The sequence below is a fragment of the Anser anser genome (assembly GCF_964211835.1).
Source record: "Anser anser genome assembly, chromosome: 6".
Classification (NCBI taxonomy): Eukaryota; Metazoa; Chordata; class Aves; order Anseriformes; family Anatidae; genus Anser; species Anser anser.
This window is the reverse complement of record NC_139726.1, coordinates 1,576,469-1,595,858: the sequence shown is the minus strand read 5'-3', so window position 1 is coordinate 1,595,858 and position 19,390 is coordinate 1,576,469. Positions and strand designations below refer to the sequence as shown.

The window sequence follows — 19,390 nt, the reverse complement described above, 5'->3', positions numbered from 1 at the left end:
ATTTCACATCCATCCATGCATCCAAGGCATGGTAGGGGAATGGCAAAACTTTCAAATCATGTATTACAAAAGGCCAGTACAGCTGCTGCTGATCTATATGGCTTTCTACAAGATAGAACTTATCAGCCACACTTTACCCCTGATACAATGTGCATTTTGATGTTGTTTAACTTGTTTAGCTTTCAAAATTTATTTAAGGATGAATAAAGCAGGCTACGCTTACAGGGTCTTGGACTGTGTCTGCGGAACCCTGGTTTTGAAAGGGCTTCTATGTCACGGCAATTTAATCAGCAGAAGGTAAGAGAGAATTGTGACATTGTGGCTGAAAGAACAAATATGCATTTGCTCTTTTTTGTTCAAAATACACCCATGCACTTTTTAAACAGAGGAATACAGATTTGTGTGTCAGCGAGGTTGTGTTGCCTCTGTGTTCACTTCAGTGAGGCTGCTACTGGAACATTGTGTTCGGCTCCAGCATCCTGAATTTAAAAAGAAGATGCCAATTAGCTGGCAAAGATTCAAATAAGTTCTATGAACACAGTTACACTACAAAAATGTCTTGTGGTTAATTGCAAGAAAGTCCAAGGCTTAGAGCTTGCAAATCTCATTCATAAAATGGGAATTGGTAATGCAGAGCCTGTCACTGTGGAAAAAAATGTAAGAAAGAAATCAATGAGTGACATGAGATATACTCAGACAAAAACAGTGTGCAATTTCTGAACACTGAGGATAACTAGCCATTGGAACTGCTGTGCTGAATCTCCATAGATAGGAAACAAATTAACCTCAACATTTAATATTTTTCTAGACATGATCTAATTAAAAAATGGGTTATTAAGGGAAGACAGAATGATGATATCCCTCTATGGTGCATGAATAGATTTCAATGTGCACCTACAGAGATGTTATCACCCCAAACAAGCAGTTTACTGCTCCTTGGTATGCTCTTTCCAAGACTCATGTGCTTGTTAAAATGTGAATCAGAGCTACTTAAATCCACATGCATGGGTTATGGATTGGTATCTTCTGGAGAAGACAAAGAGTCATATTTTGCTTGAAATAGGTCAAATTCGTCACTGCTTCCTTCTGCTCCCCAAGCAATCCTCGCATGGCTAACTTCTCTGAGGTGCTGGTAGCGGAGGCAACTCTTCAGGAGAGTGGTGGCCCTGGGGGATGATATTGCAAGCACAAACGAACTCTTCTGATTAAGTGAGTGAGCCACCGAGCGCTTTGCTTCGGGGCTTGCTTCTTCGTTGAGGTGGCACGAAACAAATAGGAGCATCCAGCTGTCCGTGCCCAGGTACACCCTACCCAGTGGTGCTCCTGATCTTAAAGGATAAAAAGGGGGTTTGCGGCTGGAGGAGGGTGTAGGACCGAGGTTCTCTGGCACCGGCAATGAGCAGTGAGCAAGGAGGAGGCAGGGGTGGAGAAAGCACAGAAGTGTTATCAAAGAAAGGACTGAAGTGTTATGAAAGTTATAACCTCTCCTTGCCATGCTTTCCTATGAAAAGGGGTGTTTCTAATCTTCTGGAAACAACAAAGCTCCCACTTTACTGTTAAATTGATCGTTGCTTCCCTACTGGAGCGCTGTAGCCCATGGACACCGTCTCCCAGCCGTGCAAGCCGAGCGGCCCAAGCAGTGAGGGCGAGGATGAGCAGGCCCCGACCGCTGCAAGGCGTCGTACACGTGTGCAGGCTGTCGGGATTCATCTGGCATTTCGACAGAAACATTTTAAGATGAAATGAAGAAGCTCCTGGCAGGAGACTGGGCATGGTCCAACACCAGCTATCGGGGCTGTCGGTCCTGCTGAGGTTGGTTAAGAGCAGGGCAAACTCTTGTAGGACTTTCATCTCCAAGCACTAGGCTGTCACATTTTCTGACAGGTTGGTGCCTGACTAAAATCCCTTTTCTGAATCAATCGGAGGAATGAATCTTTGCAACCCTGCTTAGAAACAACATAAGCTGTTGCCTCCTTGCCCTGCCGGACAGCAAAGCCAGAGCTGAGCCAGGCGCCCCTGACATGGTATGGAGCCACAGCGCCGATGGAGAGGAGAAGCACGGCACAGCACGGGGCTTTGATAAGCATTAAAAACAGTGCAGCGCTTCGATTGCTCCCTGATCTCCATTTGCAAATGGTATGAGAACGTCCATGTAATTTCTATCGGAAGTGTTTTTGCAGTGTAACTGCATGCTTTCCGCTGTCCAGCTGCACTCCCACTAGATGCGGGGCCGGTTCTGCGCTTCTCCTGCGGTGCTTGTGCAGAGCCCATGGCTCTGGTGCCTGGCGCTCTCCACAGGCACCATTTGCACAGAGCATGCATGCTCCCAGCAGCACTTAGGATCTAGGAAATTGTGGTTTTCTTCCTAGAGCCACCCTTTATGAACTGGGAAGATCCCTGGGCTGAGTGGAGGGTTGCTGGGGTACAGGGCACGACTGGCTCATCAACTCCGGAGTTGTTTCAGTCATGGCACTCAAGAGCTGAAGCTGTGCCAAGTGCCTCGCCAGGCTTCACACTTTCTCTCTCTTCCACAGGCATTACAGCACGAGCTCATAATATTTTCCCCAAAGCCTGCTTTTAATTAATGTATGCAGTTTTGTTGTCTGTCCAGGATATGGCAAATGTTAGGTGTCATTAGTTAATACCTGCTGTGCTCCATTTCCCAATGATGCTGTATTTTTTTCTAAAGCAATTCATTTCTCGCTTTGAGAATATCCTGTGGACATGCTTTGTGCAAATTCAAGATGTTATTTGTGTACAAAAATGGTCACGGTGTACCATTTGAAAAGGAGCTAATGTGATAGCAAACAAATGGAGTGTGTAAAAAAACAAAATTACTTAAGATGCTGTGTGATTTCCTCTTCTCTAATACAGCATGAATATGCCAAGGAGATTTGTGCCCAGTGGAAATCAGCAGGCTGGAATTAGGCGATATTTACTGACAGGGATTAATCCTCATACAGGTGGTGCGGAGGGAGGCTGGTTAGACTGTGGGGCATTTCCCTGCAAATGAACCAGTGTCAGGCCAGTCGTAACGAGGCAGGGAAGGGGTATTTAGTGAATGACAGCATCGCATAAACTCATCTGGTAGGAAGAGTGCCGAATAATCTCAGCAATCTTTTCCATCTCGAACACATACATTTTGGTACATAGAGTTTATATTTGGCAAAGGGGAAGGGAGATGTAGGTGTCATTAATAATGAAGAGATTTTAATGAAAGTTTGAATGGATTTGTGAACCACTGAACATGTATTCTGAGCACTTTGAGTGGCATTTCCATTACACACACAAATGCCCTAATTGGCAATCGGGTCTGAGAGCACCGCGCTTGCTGTCAAGCAGCCACCAGCCTTCTGGGGAGACGTGGCTGATGCCGGCGGAGTGAATTAAAGAAAACAGCTTCTTTCTCCACGTCCTGAAATTGCTGGTTATAATTCAGTTTGTTCTCTTTGTTTGAAAACCTTTGAGTAGTTCTTACGTGTAGTTAATATTTACAGTATGATCGGTGTTTCTCATTCCTGTAGCTTCAGCAGTGCACAGCAGCAAACTGAATGACGGAGTTTCCTAAGGCAGCAAGGGAGAGGAGCAGGTCCAGCTCTTTGTGAATGCAGCAGTATCCTGTAGGGAATATATTCTTAAATTTAGAGCAAAAGTCACAGGTAAAAGAATTTTTATATCTTCCCAACAGAGACTGTTCCACAGCCTGATATCTCCCATGCTCAAAAGTTTCCTGCAAGCCAGAGAAATAACTCTATCCCATGCCCAGCCTTTTGTGGTTTTTTTGTTGTTGTTATTTTTTTTTTTTTAGGGCTGAGCTCCAAAGTATTTTCTACCTGATCAGCTTATCCTTTAGAGTTGTATCACACATTCTGCATTCTTGTTTCCAGTTCTTTGTTGAAGCCTGCATTTATTTATTTGTTTATTTTTTTTAACAGGAAGCGGGGATAATATGCTTTAACTTTTGGTTAGCCCTGAAGAGGTCAGGCAGTTGAACTGGATGATCTTTGAAAGTCCCTTCCAACTGAACTATTCTATTCTAATCAAGAAATGAGGAAAAAAAGGAAAAAAAAAAAAATCATTCGTTACCTGGAGGAACTTAAGAAAAGGTAATTGTTTCCTTTTGCCTAGTCTGAACCTCCCCTGGAGCAGCTTTGTGCCGTTCCCTTGCATCCTGCCAACTGTTACCAGGGAGAAGAGACCGGCACCTCGCTTTTACCACCTTTGTTGCCCTCCTCTGGATGCTGTCAAGGACCTTAACGTCCTTCTGATATTGTGGGGCCCAGAACCGCGCGCAGTACTCAAGGTGAGGCCACAGCAGTGCTGAATCTGGTGGGCTAATCTCCTCTTCTGGCCAGCTGTCTGTGCCACATTTAATGCACCCCAAAATGCGGTTTGCTCTCCTGGCTGCCGGGGCACGGTGCTGGTTCGCATGGAGCTGCTGCTGACGTGGGCGTCCCAGCTGCCTGCTGTGGTGGCTGTGTACCCAACCAGAGCCGGGGCTGCCAGCCATTATTTATTGCACGGTATATCCACAAACGAGGCACATGCAACACTGAGCTTTTGTGTGTGCGTGTACATTTTGCTTTCACATTTCCTACATTGTAAAATCATTCCTAAGGCTGTTGCAGGCACTGCAGGCCAACCCTCATGCTCCTGGCTGCAGCTCCTGGCACAGGGCAGAAGCCAGACCCCGTCGGGAGCCGGGCAGCAGCTCCGTAGCAGTGCTGCTCCTGCACGGCCCCGCCAGTGCTCCGAAACGGAGGCAAGCGGGGGGAAAATCCTAACCTGATTGTGGTGGAATAAAGGGCATAAAAATGATAGATTGCTTTGTGTATTTTTCATATCATGTGCTCATGACACTTTTTTTTCCACGTGCTAAAAATACCTTCTGGAGCTGCGGAATGGGTCCCCAGCTGCTAGTGGCCAAGTTGATGGATACGCTCAGTTCTGAGCAGTCCGGGCTTCCTTTGGTTTCCTTCTTCAGTGACGGCATCTGGTCCTCAGCTACAAGCAATTTTTGGCATTAAAGAAATAAAGGTGTCCCATAAAAGAAACCAACGCCCCACAAGGGTAGGTGAATTGTGTGGCCACCAAGGTCACTTGCTCTGGGCTTAAATTTGCTGAAGGAGGAAAGAGAAGATGGTGCTGCTAAAACTTTGCATGTGAGTGTGTGTATTTTCCTACCCAAGCAGGTGCTTCTAGCTCTCCTGTGAACACCCACTCCTTTTTGGAAGCCTGCTGATTTCCCCGACTTTGGCAGTACCTGAATTGACAGATTCACCAGGCTCTTTTTTAATGTAAAAAAAACTTTTCCTTTTTTTATCAAGTTTCAGGTTTTTGCCCCTCAGTGTCCGTGGTGCTTTTCCCTTGCATTTTGTACACTTTCTGCTGCTGGCTGGCTTCTCTCTTTCTTCTTTTTTTCAAAGAAACCTGCATCACTGTTCCAGTAATAGGAAGTAACGGTGCAGAGGAGACTGGGAGCAGCAGAATCGTCTGAATTGTCTGAAAAAAAGCTGGCTGCCAGCCACCGGGCACACATGAAAGTATGATGTGCAACAGCTATCACTTTTTAATGGTGAGCTAACTGAAAATTAGATTTTTGGACAGCAAGTTTAATCCTTAATTATGGAGAGGACACTGCTGTTTTATAACATAAAAGAATTGAAAGACTTGATGTCCCTCGGGGCTCCTTTCGCTACACCAGTCAGACAGCCCGAGTCATGGTCTGCTGAAATCAATGGCAACGGCAGAAGCCGTTCACGCACACAAACAGTGATGGGAGGAAGGAGAGAAGAGCATTGGTAATGATTCATTCTTTAATGGTAATTAATATGGGCTCAAACCCAGCTAGGGCTGTGTGTTCAAATGGGTTGCCTATCCGAATACGAGCCTGAATATTTTTAGGAAACCCTTCCTCTAAGGGTCCTAGCTCCAGCCAGAAGCAAGCGCTCTGCTTGTCACTTACGGTGAAGATTTTTTTTTATTTTTTTTAACTGCAAATAAACAGTGGGACTTGTTTTCCTTATTAAAGCTAAATTGCCTTTAAAATCAATGTGAATTTTGCCTGAATACAAACCCAGAGTAAAGCCCTGTACTTGCATATATCTTAACTGCTAAAGTGCACCTTTTCTGCCTACTTCAGACATGGTTTGATTATTATTACGACTAAGATGTGGGAAGCATACAATTAAAATTGTATAGCTATCGAGACAAATTTAGCCCGAGTACACTCAAAGGGTTATCTAAAAGCAGCTGCAGTTGCTGGAGTGTTTTTAATAAGTGTATCTCATTTAAAATATTGAACAAAACACTTCAGTGCCTGTTTGGGAAGTGGCTAAGATACCTCTTGATTTTTGTTCTGGAAGATTAGTGCACGTTTTGAGCTGAAAGGGGCAATCTTTTATCTCGTGTTTCTCAGGCTGCGCTCCCAGCTAACTGCAAGGAAAGAGGAGACCTGATGTGGGATGAGAGAGAAATCAGGTGGAACCTGGCAGGCTGCTGGCAGCATGCAAGGGCGTTTTTAGGAGTATTTACGGGGTATTTACACAGAAAAGGGGCTCTGGCTCCTGGCTGATGCTCCGCAGGCAGGGCTGAGCACGGGCACGGCCTGGCCGCGGCTCTCGGCCGAGGCGAGCAGTGCTGCGTTACTGCCTTCCAGACAGCACAGCGTGTTAGGTATGGAGACGGTCTGAGGTGAGACTGCTCCAGCCTTGCCCTGAGAAAAGTGAGATTTGAGCTAATAATGCATTTTAGACCGCTACATTAGTAGCTGATGTAGTTTAGCTGAGGCTGCCCCATCCCTGTGGTGCCCAGCGCCAGGCTGGGGGGGTTCCCCATCTATGGCACCGAGGAGTTGCAAATAGTGCCCAGGGAGGGAATTATTCCAGCTGCCGTGCTCTGGTGGGGGCTGTATGGACTTTTGGGGCTCGTTGTCTCTGAAACAGCTGCTGGGAGGCTGCGGTGAGGTCCTGGTGCGAGTTCTGCTGAGAGGCCCTGCTGCAAAAACCTGGCCCTGCCACAACCACCGAGCAGCGCGAGGGCCAGCATTTTCAGACAAACCCGAGATTTGGAAGAACTCATGTCTAACAGTAACAACGGAGAGCTGTTCAGGTCTGCCAGGTCACTCTTACTGAGTCTCCTGTCCCTCTGGGAATTTCACGGATGGAAACATTATAGAGAAATGGGAATTCTCCTTTTCGGTGGTAAAATTGATTGTATTCTACCATTTAATCTGAATAAACTAGGGACAAGGATGAAGAAGCAGGTCAGATGTTCATACTGTCTTCAAGCCAACTATGAGGCAATGGAGCCCTTCCTCGAGGCACCAGCTTTATCCCAAATGCACCGCTTTCCCCTGACACCTCAGCACCGCAGAGAGGTGTTGGTGGGAAAGCAGCCTGCGTCAGTACCAAAGCCATGGTGCTGCTGGCTTTGTTTCAGCCTGTTGTAGGAGCTTGGGGGGCTTTCCTGGTCAGCACCACAGCCCAGGGCTCTTCCGGGTACTTTTCTAGGCACATCCTGGAAGGATGTGTGAAGGGAGCTGCGAAACCTACGATCCCCCTCAGGTGTGCAGGCTGGTGGCTGTGCACGCACCGAACACTGCTCCCGGCATGATTGGAAGCCGCCTGCACCCACACCATGCAACGCGAGCTAAAGCTGGTATCAGGGCCATTCCTGCTGCCCGAGATGCTTCTTTCCCATGCCATCCTCTCCTTGCCTGCCCGAGTGGATTGTAAATATCCCAAATCTCCTCCTGGTCTCTGAGCACCAAAATCCCCACGGTACAGATGGAGAGTGCAGCCTGAGCGACGCCAATGGGACTGGAAGCGTGCGAGCACCTCTGCAGCATGGAGCAGGAAAGCCCCTTCCCCAACCTGTCTAAATTGAGGTCTCTTTGTCGAGCTTAAAAAACAAGCCTCAAGCACATGATGGGGGCGGGGGTAGGGAGCTCTCACCTTGGAAGGGGTCCTTAGATTAGACTGGCTTTGTGAACTCCGCAGTTTTCTTACAGAACCAGGAAATTACCATCTCTCAGATTTACAGTGCTGGAAAAGACTGTGGCTCCTGGCAAAAGTAAATCAAAATGTCTTACGCTTTAAGTGTTTGCTATAATTAATAAAGAGTACATAATGAATCTAGCCCTCAAACAATGTTCAGATATGCAGTGCCCTCCTTGCAAGTCAGACTGCAGCAGCGGCCGTGCGCTGCGTTACCGTGAAGTGACGCGAGTTAAAAAGTTTGAGATGTTTTGCAATGAGTGAAACGTCTCTGTTAGGAGTTTTCACTCTTATTGTGTTGTCTTTAAACACTGCATTATCTTCTGTTCCTGCAGCATTAAGCAGTAAAGAAAGGAGGAGAGTTTTGGTTAAATTTCTCACTGATGTTTCAGTTGATAGATAGCTTAGTAACGTTTATTTTGATTTAATGACAAATTCCATAGCGTATTTGTTCCCGAGAGAACAGGCAGATCTGTTCTTTTTCTTTCCCTTAAATGAGTACACGGCTGAGATTTCTGCTCATCTTAGGGAATCATACTACATTGCGAAATTCTGTTTTGTCTCATTTTCTACCAAAAGTTTATTCACAGTCAGGAGGTTGTCTCAGGCTCCAGCTTTATTTCACACCCTTTTCAGCTCTGGTGCATGTTGTAAATGCTAAGTTTCACCTTAGTCTATCTAAGGGAAAAAACTCATAATAGCATCTCCTAACGACACCCGTAATAATTTGGCGGTTTGACCATCTTCGCACCAGCTCAGGAGCAAGTGAGGGAAAACCAAGCAGTCTGAAGCCCCCACAGCTCCTCCAGAAAACTTCCCGACTATTATCAGCATTACAAACAGCGACAATTAACAGTCTTGCTCCAGGACTCGGGGTGTCAAGAGGGAGAGCTGGCTTACGGGGCTTGAGCCTTTCCGCACCCGTCCCGCTGCTGCAGTCCCCAGCGAGCGTTTGTGCCGGTTCCACTCCTCCCACAGCAAACGTGGCCACATTGATTTATCGCCGGCAACCAGTCCAAGCCCTCAGGGATATGATAAACAGCTATGCAAGCCTCTCACAGAAAGATGTTCTGTTATCCCTATAAAGGAAATGGATGAAGGAGAAAAAAAAAAAATTATGAGAGCATAAATCTCTCCCCACCCCCCCCGCCCCGACGCAAGACTGTAGCAAGTCACCTGCTGGCGACCCTCCGGGCGGGCACTCGCGCTGTTCTCTTGCGGGGGGCACGGGGCCACGCGGCGGGGGCGTCGCGGGGCAGCCCCGGGCGCGGCTGTGGGGCGGCCCCAGGCCAGGACCGGGCGGCGGGGCCCCGGCCGGTGGCGCAGCCCCGCGGGTTGCCCCCGCCGCTTCCCCGCTCCCCGAGCCCCGACGGCGAGCCGCGGCGGGGCGGAGGGAAGGCGACCGGCCGGACCCGTTGCCCTCACGGCCCCTTTTAACTCGGCACCTGCCCAACAACCGCTCCCCGGGCCGCCCCCGTTTGCCCCCGGCTCCCCCGGCCCCGCAGCCGTCGGGGCGGGCGGCGTCGGGGCGGCGGCGCTCAGTAGGGCCCCACCACCACCGCCTCCGCCTCCTTGGACGGCCGCCGGTCCTTGACCAGAAAGTTGATCATGCCCTCGGACTTGATGAGCAGGTTGCAGCCGAGGAAGAAGATGCCGAAGACGACGGTGAGGGCGAGGACGCACATGACGGCGATCTGCACCACCCGCATGATGTACACGCTCCGCTCGTCCGCCGCCGCCGCCGCCGCCGCCGCCCCGCCGCCGTCGGTGACCACGGAGGCGGCGGTGCAGCAGCGCAGCGCCCGCTCCAGCTCCAGCGCCGCGCTCCCGGCGCCCGCCAGCAGCCCCGCGGCCGCCGTGCCGCCCGCCGCCGAGCCGTTCATCCCGCCCGGCCGCCCCGCCGCCGCCGCCGCCGCATGCAGGCGGGCCGGGCCGAGCCGAGCCGAGCCGGGACCGGCCGAACCGGGGCGAACCGCGCCGTGCCGTGCCGTGCCGAGCCGTGCCGAGCCGAGCCGTGCCAAGCGGTGCCGAGCCGCCCCGCGCTGCCCCGCTCCGCCCGCAGCTCCGCGCCGCGCCCCCCGCCCCGCCCCGCCGCCCCCGGTGGGCTCCGGGAGGGGGCTCGGGGGCAGGGGGCTGGGGGAGAGCTCCGGGGGACGAGGGGGAGAGGGGGCCGGGGGCGCAGGGTTTGGGGGACAGGGTTCGGGAGGGAGGGGCCGGGGGCAGGAGCTCCGCAGGTGGGCGTCAGGGCTGGGCTTAAGGCGGGTTCTGGGGGCGGATTTCTCGGGGGTGGGTTTGGGGAGGGGTTTGGGGTTGTCAGGGCTCAGGGTTTGGGGAGGGGGGTTTTGCAAGGTGGGTCTCTAGGGAGCAAGTTCTGAGGTGGGGGGGTTCCTCACAGGGGGCTTTTGGGGAACGGGTCTTTGAGGGTTTCTGTGAGCGGGGTTGGGGAGCGGTTTTGGGGAGCAGGTTTCAGAGGTGGGGGGTTCTGGAGGCAGGTTTGGGGAGCAGGTTTCTGCCACACAGGTTCCCGATGCTGTAGGAACAGCCAGACCAGCTCCCTGGGGACCGCTGCCGACAGGAGCTGCAGAAACCCAGTGGGATTTTGGGGTTGCACCCAGCCACAGGCATGTGGCAGCGTGTGGGCTGTGCCCCCCCTGCAGCCCCACAGCCGGCTTCTTGTCTCCCCCGTGGGAGCACCACACGTGGGAGCGTGCCAAGGAGCAGCGTGAATTTCCTAAATCCGTATTGCTTTCCCAATGGATTTGCCTGTGGGATTTTCCCTGTGGCAGTGGGGAGCGAGTGTCCCAGGAGGGGGTCCCAAACCCTGGGGACGCACCCGAGCGCAGTGGGGACCAAAGCAGCCCCTGAGGGAGCCCCGTGTGCCATGCCTGGGTGACTGGGAATGCCTCCAGGGGGGATCCTCCGTGGGATGGGGAGATGCTGGGCAGCGGGGACCAGTGTGGGGCAGGGCCAGGGCCCCCCTCGGGATGTGGCGGGGTACTAAGGGGGCCCCCAAAAGCAGCCCCTCAGGGCAAGGCCACTCGCAGCAGCACCCAGTGTGCGGTTTGGAGATTTGGGGGATCCAGGGAGGGAGGCGGCAGCCCCCCGGCCGCGGGGCAGTGATGAGGATCGGCCGCTCCCACGCCTCCAGCTGAGCCATGACTTGGGATATTGCTGAGCGGAGGATGTGGACGCAGGCACTGCCGGTGCTGCGAGCAGCAGGCGGCCGCTGCCGTCGTCAGCACTGCCCGCTCTTTGCTTGAGTGGAGATTTAATTACTGCAAAGAGAGGGAGAAATCTGTGTGCCAGGGGCTGCGAGCAAACACTGCCCATGGCAGGCTGGGGGCGATGGCCATGCAGCACATCACGCTGTCCAGGGCTGGTCCTTGGAGGAATAAACGGTCTCATGGGAATAAACTAATGGGGCGGTTGAGGCCAGGCACACAGCAGTGATGTTTCCCGAGCCCCTTGCAGCTAATTCATCTCAGGGTGGTGGCTATTGTTAGCTGCTCACAAACAATTCCCCAGAGTCCAGACACAGCCCTCTGCTCACATCCTGGTCTCGCTGCCCCTTGTTCCCTCGGTGCAGGGCTGCGGGGTGCCGGTGCCGGTGCCAGCGCAGGGTTCATTCCCTGCAGCACTGAGTGCGCCTGCTGCTGCCTCCCGCCCAGGGCAGCCCACCTACGAGGCCGTGCTGGACGAAGTTTGCTGCCTTATCAGATGGGACACGAGGAGAACATTTTGTTTTTACTGTTGAAGTAGATAATATTAATTCTAATTAGCGACGGGAGTGCTGGCAGTTATTTCAGCCAGAGGAAAGTGCTGGAAGAGAAGTTCCAGCTCCACATGGCTCCTCTTTGCAGGGTGTGATTCCCTTGCCAAAAGGTGGATCGGGGTCGGCCCCTCGCAGGTCTCACAGTTCACCAACTTCTGGCACCTCTCCGCACTGGTTAGGAAATGGTTCACATCCCTAAGCTGTGTTGGGAAAGCGCTGGGTGCTCCTGCACCTGAAAAGTTAGTGGCTAAGGGTGGGGAGGATCCGTGTGAGTGCTGCGGGCCACTAGGGAGGTTTTTTTTGTGGACCAGTCATTTGGAAATCCTAGCCTGAAAGTGCTTCAGAAATGTGTCCTAGTAAATGAGTCTCAGTGCCCTGAGGTAGCAGCAACATTAGACCCATGCTAGGTACCAGGATGTCACAGCACAATAAAGCAGTGGTCATGTAAAAACACACAAAAGAGGGAAACTGCAGAGAAGGCACACTCTGGGCATGTACGTGGTGACCTGTAACACCAGAATTTAATCTACTTTGGTTTTCTGTGATGAGGAGCCAATATAAAGAAAGTCTCCTGGTCTGAACAGGCAAAACTGTGTGCTTTCAAACCTCCCCTCTGTAATTTAACAGAGGGATTAAGGCAAGGTGTGCAATTTAACCTCCAAAAATTCATGTCATTGCTTTTGTTTTTTTTTATCCTTATGATTTGCAAACCACAACTGGAGAGCTTTGAAGAGTGAAGTGTGTTTCTTCTTGCCCATTGAAAAAAGCTTCTACAAGCTTTGGTGATGCAGATTTCAGCGCGTGCAGCACCACGTGGGTGCAGAGTACTTGCTGTAAAGGATCGGGAAAGGGCACGCTCTCCTCCCCTCATCCAGGATTATGGGTGCTTGGAGGCTGGGGGCACCCGGAGCTCACCTGCAGGGCAGCCCCCAGCCTTGGGGGAGTTTGGGATGGGGCTGGGATGGGGCTGCAGTGGGAATGGGGATGGGATTGGGATGGGATTGGGATGGGATGGATTGGGATGGGATGGGATGGGGTGGGGTGGGGTGGGGTGGGATGGGATGGGATGGGATGGGATGGGATGGGATGGGATGGGATGGGATGGGGATGGGATGGGTGTTTTGGGTCTTTCCCATAGGTAGCAGCTGGCTTCCAAGAACAGACACTTGCGGGAGTGAGGGACGTTCTGGCCAAACGCTGCCTTCATCCTGCGGGACTTGATCTGAAATCCAGCTCCCTAGGCGCTGCTTGGCCAGCACCAGAGCGTGTCAGCGAGGCCGGCGATTCCTCCGCCCGCGCCTGCTGCAGTGTAGCTTTGGGTCTGAGCCCCCGGCAGCCAGCAGCGCCTGGGAGAAGGATGCCCCCCAAAATTCCGCTCACGACGCACGTGGGCCACCAGCGCTGCCGAGGGGGCCGTGCATCTCAGCACCCAGCACGCCGTGCTTGCACAGGAGCGGGGATCAGGCTCGGCGCTGGCTGTGGCTGTCCCCACCCAAGCCAAGGCACCCCACTGTGTGGCTGTGCGGCCTCGGCGTGGCTCTTGGTGCTGAGCGGCACGGTAACTCCGGGCTGCCGGGGCCGAGGAAAGCCGAGCGTGGATTTCAGGTCGTGCAGTGACATCTAGTGTGTGCGGGGAGCTGGCAGCCGGCGTGGCGGGGACACGGGCACGGGCACGGACTAATTAGTCTGACTAATGATTTTCAGCGGAGATGGTGGCTGCCTTGTTTCCTTGTGCTCTTTTTTCACGCGTTTCATTTCAGATGCGCCCTCACTCGGGGTCTCAGCTGAGATGAACGCTGCGTGACCACAACATTTTATTCTTCGGCTGACATGGCGTGCACACTGAGCGTAGCCCGTGCTCGGTCGCCCCAGTGAGCGGGACGAATCCCCCCGGCGTGTTGCCATCACTCGACGGCCACGGAGGTTTCCCCAGCACGTGCCACAGCCAGCACCGAGCAGGGCCCGAGAGCCAGCGCGGGAGATGCCGCCAGCGCCTTCCTGTCCCTGTGTAATTCAGGTGGGCAGCCGCAGACATTTTGTGGATAATACTGAAGAGGATCGAAGCCAAAGGGCTGCCTGGCCCTCCCCGTGGCTTTGGGTGGTCAGATGTTTCCTTATTTCCTGCTCGGTGGGACCCGGGAACAGCCCTAAACCTGGCCTGAACCCGTGGTGCTGGCATGAGCCACGTGGCCAGGGCCTGCCGTGCCCGAGCGGCTTCCCCCTGGGCACTGCGGTGCCTGAGGAACGGGAGAGCGGGGATCTCCCCAGGGGATTTTAGATTTATTTATTTATTTATTTACTAGTGACTTCGTTTATCATCTCAGTTTGTTCTATTTTGATCAAGGCAATGAAAACAAGGCTCCGTCTTCTAAACTATTTTATCCAAGGAAGTGAGAAATTGTGTATTTATAAAACATGCCAGTCAATGGATGCGTGAAACACACTCTGTTCCATTTTGGGTGTATTCCTCTGGTAATTAGCTATAAATACAGTCTCATTTGGTGACTGATTTTAAGCGTATTTATTCTACTTAGATGTGGAAAAATATTCATGTTGATCAGCTCCCCTGAGGCCTTCATCAGGCAAGCTTAATGAAAAGAACAGACAGGTGCTTTTTATGAGCGCTTTTTTTTTTTTTTTTTAATTTAAAAGAAGGCTTGTGACCGTACCTCTTTCATCCTGGTCTCCAGCTGAGAGCTCATGCTGTCAGCAGAGTTAATATCTCACAACAGGACCCTCTGGGCTTCTGAGTGTAAATATTCACGGCATCATTCTCCTCCGTTTTCTTATAAAAATTGCAATAACTGATTACGGAAGCTCAGAAAATAATGCCATGAATTTACAGGGTTTGATTCAGTTCACAGTTAGGGTGATGCAAACAGGAGTGTGAGAAAATGGAGTGACATCGGTGCCAGACTGCTGCAACTGGCTGCCACCTGGATGTACAATCTCTTTACAGAGTTCAGTTCACCTGCAAACACCCCTGCGGTGGGCACCCCTGCTGCAGGTCTCCCTGCAGAAGCGGAGGTTTGTCTCCCCGCTGCAGGTTTGCTTTGATGATCAGCTCCTTCACCTCTGCAGCACTGCTTCAGGCAGCAGGCGCTGCTGGGCGGATTGCCAGAGCACCTGGCCAGATGTGCTGCACAGGATAATTTTTTTCCCAAAAGATTGCAATTACGGAAATGAATATATTTACTTGTTTTTCACTGAATAAAGCCACCAGGCTCTGTGCTCACTCTAAGCTGTCTTAGCATGTAATTTGGCTGCCTACTGGGATGGAGGTAATTAATGACAGAGGGGGAGACAGCTGTTAACGATTGGATATGGACATGACACAAAGCGGTACGTCTCTATGTTACAGGAATACCCTTCCCTGCTAATCCTGCGGGAAGTGCGAGTCAGTGCCCTCACCAACACACCAGCGGTTTTCGGTGCCCTCCGTGAACTTACAAATCACACCCAGGGAGCCAGCCCTCGCGGGACGAGCCTGCCGGGTGGTTGGGCTTGTGCAAAACCGCGGGCTGACGAGAGGTGCTGCTGCGTAGACATGGTGCGGGCACTGCGCGGTGCCAGACGTGGCTGTGCAGCAGAACTGTGTGGGGACTGAGCTGGGGACATCGCCCCCAGCCCCCTGGGCACTCACGGCACGGCCACAGTGGGCCAGCAGAGCTGCCTTTGGGCAGAGAGGCTGGGTGCCCGGGCTGGGGACCGCAGGGGTAGCACCTGCCCGTTCTTGTGTGCCATCAGCGAGCTCAGGTCAGGCCCCGCGCAGCACCGCATGTTCATTAAAAGCTGCTTTCAAATTAAGTGAACTTCAGCAGCGGTTTTCTCATCTGAGTTACCGGTTCTCGGTCGGCAAAGGCATTTAAAATGTGTCTCTATTGAAAAATTAACCGAGAAATGGGTTTGTGGAGGCTTCTCAGCATGCATAGCAGTGATGCTTCTTCAGGGTCAAGACCTGCAAAGACGAGTTTACAAGTGATGCTTTAATGAAACCACTATTAGCATTTAAATGGGAAGGCATTGACCAAATTTTTAATAAAATTACCTCTAAAAGGGAGCTTAAAATAAGCATTTTAAATTAAACCAATTTCCTCAAGCTCAAACTGGAAAACCATCGGGTGATAATGGAGTTGAACGAGCTGAAATGCAGGAATGCTAATACACGAATCAAGGAGGAGAAAATTGCCTTCCTTGACGTCAGATGAGTTAGCTGGTTTTAGCTGTACACTTGCAAGGTGTGGGCATCACCACGGCCCACTCGGGCTCTGCAGGGACCAGCCGGCTCCCATGCTGGGGACAGGTCTGGGTTGTAAATTGGCAGTGAAAATGGGCGCAGAGGGGACACGGGGCTTCCTGGGCGAGAACAAGTGCCAGCAGGCAGCAGCAGTCCCACGGGAGGGCCGGGGCTGCCCACGCAGCAGCTGCCCACCCCCAGCGCAGGTGTGGGGCTTTCTGCAGATAGCGCCCCGGCTGTTATCACACATCGCGCTTCTGGGGCTGGCAGCTGCAAGCAGGTCTCTTACACCGCTGCTGGCAGATGGCACTTCGCAATTCCCCCAGGGTCTGGAAAACACCAGAGGTTGCTTTCCTTAAAATGATATTTCTTTCTGCCTTGCTTTTCACCAATAATTTATAGTAATGTGTTTTAATTTCAACACCAAGTTTTGATTGTGCCTCTGCTCCGTAAGGATTTAGACCCATTTTCCTGTACCCATTTGCACTCTTCAATAAACGTTTCATTTCCCTGCAAACCTCCAGCATGCAGTGCACAATCACAAGAAGTTCCTCGGGAACTAAAACCATCCCCAGCTGTGATGTCCCCAGCATGCATGCTCAGCAGCCTCCAAAAGCATAAGAAATACGGCGCAAACCAGGCTTTCAGCTGTAAAAATATGCTTCTATCTTTGTTAGGTGTTAGTGGTAGACCAAGAGTGAAACAAATTTTGGAGGAGTCTTTTGGAAGATTTTGTTTTAGGGAAATAACTGCCACTGTTAATCAGAACTTTTCGAAGTTATTATCAGTCTCCTAGTCACAAATTACCAGACAATATATCAGCCTGTTCAGTCTGTAATAATCTGATGATATTTAGTCAATGTTTTACTCAGTATTTTAATACCTCAGCATGCCCTAGATCACAGGATAATGTCCTGCCTTCACAGGGTCTGGTAGCGTTTTCTTATATAATGAGTAAATAAAAAAGCCCCACACGCTTCACCCTCTGTGATTTAATGATTTAAGGGCAGGTGCATTTGCTATGCAAAGATCCTGCCTGGCCTGCATGTGCTTTCATGCCACAGCCTTGTGTGAAGCTGGTGGGAAGAGAGGAGACGTCCAGAGGTCCCCGAGTGCCACCTCCTGCTCACAGCAGCTCCTCGGAGCCAGCACCAGCCCTGATTCGTGCTCTGCAGCATACAGGATTCCTGCTTGTAGCAGCAGATGAAGGGAGTGAAGTGGGAAGGCTCAGCATCCTTCTTGAGAGTACTTGTCTAGTTGTTTACAATTGTTGTAAAATAGCATTTCCTCCTCCGCTGTCTTTTTAAGCTGTCTGATTTTTCAGCTTTTAACAGGAACCTTTCTCATAAACCCTCACAGTGTGACCTTATAACCCAAGACTGTGGAGGATGTGTTCTCGTTTCAGAAGTACAGTGAAGTTCAGTGGTATCTCTCCCTGAATGATACACCCCCGGAATCCTCCTCTGATTTCTCTCAGATGCTGTCAGTCTGCCTCTGCTAAGCGAGATCAATTCCCAAATCCATCGAAGAGCACTGCTGAGATCCTTCCTTCGGCTCATCACTACTTGCTCTTTTTGCACACCATCGAGGTATTTTGGCCGACGCCGTGCCACTCACTAACCCCCCTCATCCTCCCCTTGCAATGAATCCCACCTAGCACTGCTGTAACGCTTTTGCAGGGATGAAAGCCCACATTCCTTTTGTCCAGGGGCTGCAACAGTCTTCTGGTCTGCTACAGCTCTCACATACGGACACAGCCCATCGTTATTTTAGTGCCTGTTTCACTCTTCCTCTTCTTAAGCGGTAGGCATTAGTGTGAAATTAACTTTATTTCCAGTGGGGCAGTGGTAGTGGAACAAAGCCCAGCTCGGGCTGAGGCGCTGCATGGACAGTGTCCTGGCGGAGGAGGCAGGCAGCCTGAAATCCCCCCGTGAGGGAGGAGACCCTTGGGTTCCTCCTTGGCTGCTCCTCGCCCCCGCAGCTAACAGCCCCCAGGAGGGGGAGATGGGAGAAGGAGGTTTAGTTCTGCAGGGTTTTTTTGTTTGTTTTTTTGTTTTTCCTGAGGAAGTTTAATTGCATTAGCATTTGGTTCTGCTTATTCAAATTGCATGAGCTGAGGTTGCAAGGGATGGATCGAGACCTCGCCTGGCGTCTGGCTGCTCCTGCAGCGGTGCTGGCTTCTGGGGTTTGGTGGGGAACGGCGAAAGGATAGGGTTGTTCTCCGAGCGAGTGCTCCTCTTCGGTTGCCCAGAATAAAGAGATTTATCCCTTCAAACCGTGCTCTCTTTCACTGCACTGCCACTGCCTGAAATGGGGCAGTGAGGTGAGAGGAAGCAAATTTCACCTTTCTAACAGCATTTTTTAACCTCTGTTCCTCACACAGCTATCAGTGGCTCTGTGTGCAGAGTCTGTGGTAGGGTGACTAATAAAAATGACTACAGTTACCGGATTAAATTTCAGCCTTCTGAAACAGTGGATCAATATTTTGATGTTTAGAGTAACAAGTCATTTAGAAGTTGAGTAATGGCTTAGCAGTCTTGAGATGGGAAAAGGATAAGGAAAAGTCTGTGCTTTTACCATATACCTGCTTCCTCTGGTTGGTAAATTGTGGCAGAAGTTAGAGCTCAGGGGAAAACGGGCTGCCCTACAGCGCACGGGAGCTCCTGCGGCGGAGCGGGCACTGGCTTTACCCTGCGACAGGGGCAGGAATTCTCCACAGGGTTTAGAAGGAAAAAGTCAGTGCCAATCTTTTAACTCTACCGATCGGTTAGCATGAAGCATCTTCTGAAAGACGCGAGAAGTACTTTCTTGTGTAGGAGAGCGTGTCTTTCTTGCAGCTGCGGGAGCTCGCAGCTCCCCATGGGGGAGCGTGGGCAGTGCTGGTGTGCCGGTGTGCCGTGTGTGTGTGCCGGTGTGTGCCGTGTGTGTGCCGTGTGTGTGCCGTGTGTGTGCTGTGTCTGCCGTGTGTGTGCCGTGTGTGTGCCGTGTGTGTGCCGTGTGTGTGCTGTGTGTGTGCTGTGTGTGTGCCGTGTGTGTGTGCCGTGTGTGTGTGCCGTGTGTGTGTGCCGTGTGTGTGCCGGTGTGTGCCGTGTGTGTGCCGTGTGTGTGCCGTGTGTGTGCTGTGTCTGCCGTGTGTGTGCCGTGTGTGTGCCGTGTGTGTGCCGTGTGTGTGCCGTGTGTCTGCCGTGTGTGTGCTGTGTGTGTGCCGTGTGTGTGCCGGTGTGTGTGCCGTGTGTGTGCTGTGTGTGTGCCGTGTGTGTGCCGGTGTGCCGTGTGTGTGCCGGTGTGCCGTGTGTGTGCTGTGTGTGTGCTGTGTGTGTGCTGTGTGTGTGCCGTGTGTGTGCTGTGTGTGTGCTGTGTGTGTGCTGTGTGTGTGCCGTGTGT

The 19,390-nt window shown here is 51.8% G+C and overlaps 2 protein-coding genes across 21 annotated transcripts in view; one reads left to right on the top strand and one right to left on the bottom strand.

Annotated features, from left to right (window-relative positions):
- LOC310901481 (uncharacterized protein) overlaps positions 1 to 4,818 on the top strand; it is a 93,308-nt gene extending 88,490 nt beyond the window's left edge. For 8 of the 20 annotated variants that reach the window (XR_014585842.1, XR_014585844.1, XR_014585847.1 and 5 more), the window contains 2 exons: positions 3,936 to 4,106; positions 4,189 to 4,818. Coding sequence is in view for 1 of the 20 variants with exons in the window: in XM_083841120.1 (XP_083697246.1) it covers positions 226 to 297; positions 1,064 to 1,177 (186 nt within the window). In the remaining 19 variants the exon portion in view is untranslated. Of the gene's footprint in view, positions 1 to 225; positions 298 to 1,063; positions 2,137 to 3,524; positions 3,660 to 3,935; positions 4,107 to 4,188 lie in introns of all 20 variants that reach the window. The other 12 variants (XR_014585843.1, XR_014585845.1, XR_014585848.1 and 9 more) reach the window with 3 other exon arrangements.
- A 3,218-nt stretch (positions 4,819 to 8,036) lies between these two features.
- RPRM (reprimo, TP53 dependent G2 arrest mediator homolog) lies at positions 8,037 to 10,232 on the bottom strand. Its single transcript, XM_083841123.1, has 2 exons — positions 9,174 to 10,232; positions 8,037 to 9,076 (listed from the first exon to the last, which is right to left on the bottom strand). The coding sequence occupies exon 1, from the start codon at positions 9,878 to 9,880 to the stop codon at positions 9,536 to 9,538; it is 345 nt and encodes a 114-aa protein (XP_083697249.1). The 5' UTR covers positions 9,881 to 10,232; the 3' UTR covers positions 8,037 to 9,076; positions 9,174 to 9,535.
- Positions 10,233 to 19,390: the final 9,158 nt, after the last annotated feature.

Coding starts and splice junctions, on each gene's coding strand:
- RPRM (XM_083841123.1), bottom strand. CDS start 9,880: ATGAACGGCTCGGCGGCGGGCGGCACGGCGGCCGCGGGGCTGCTGGCG.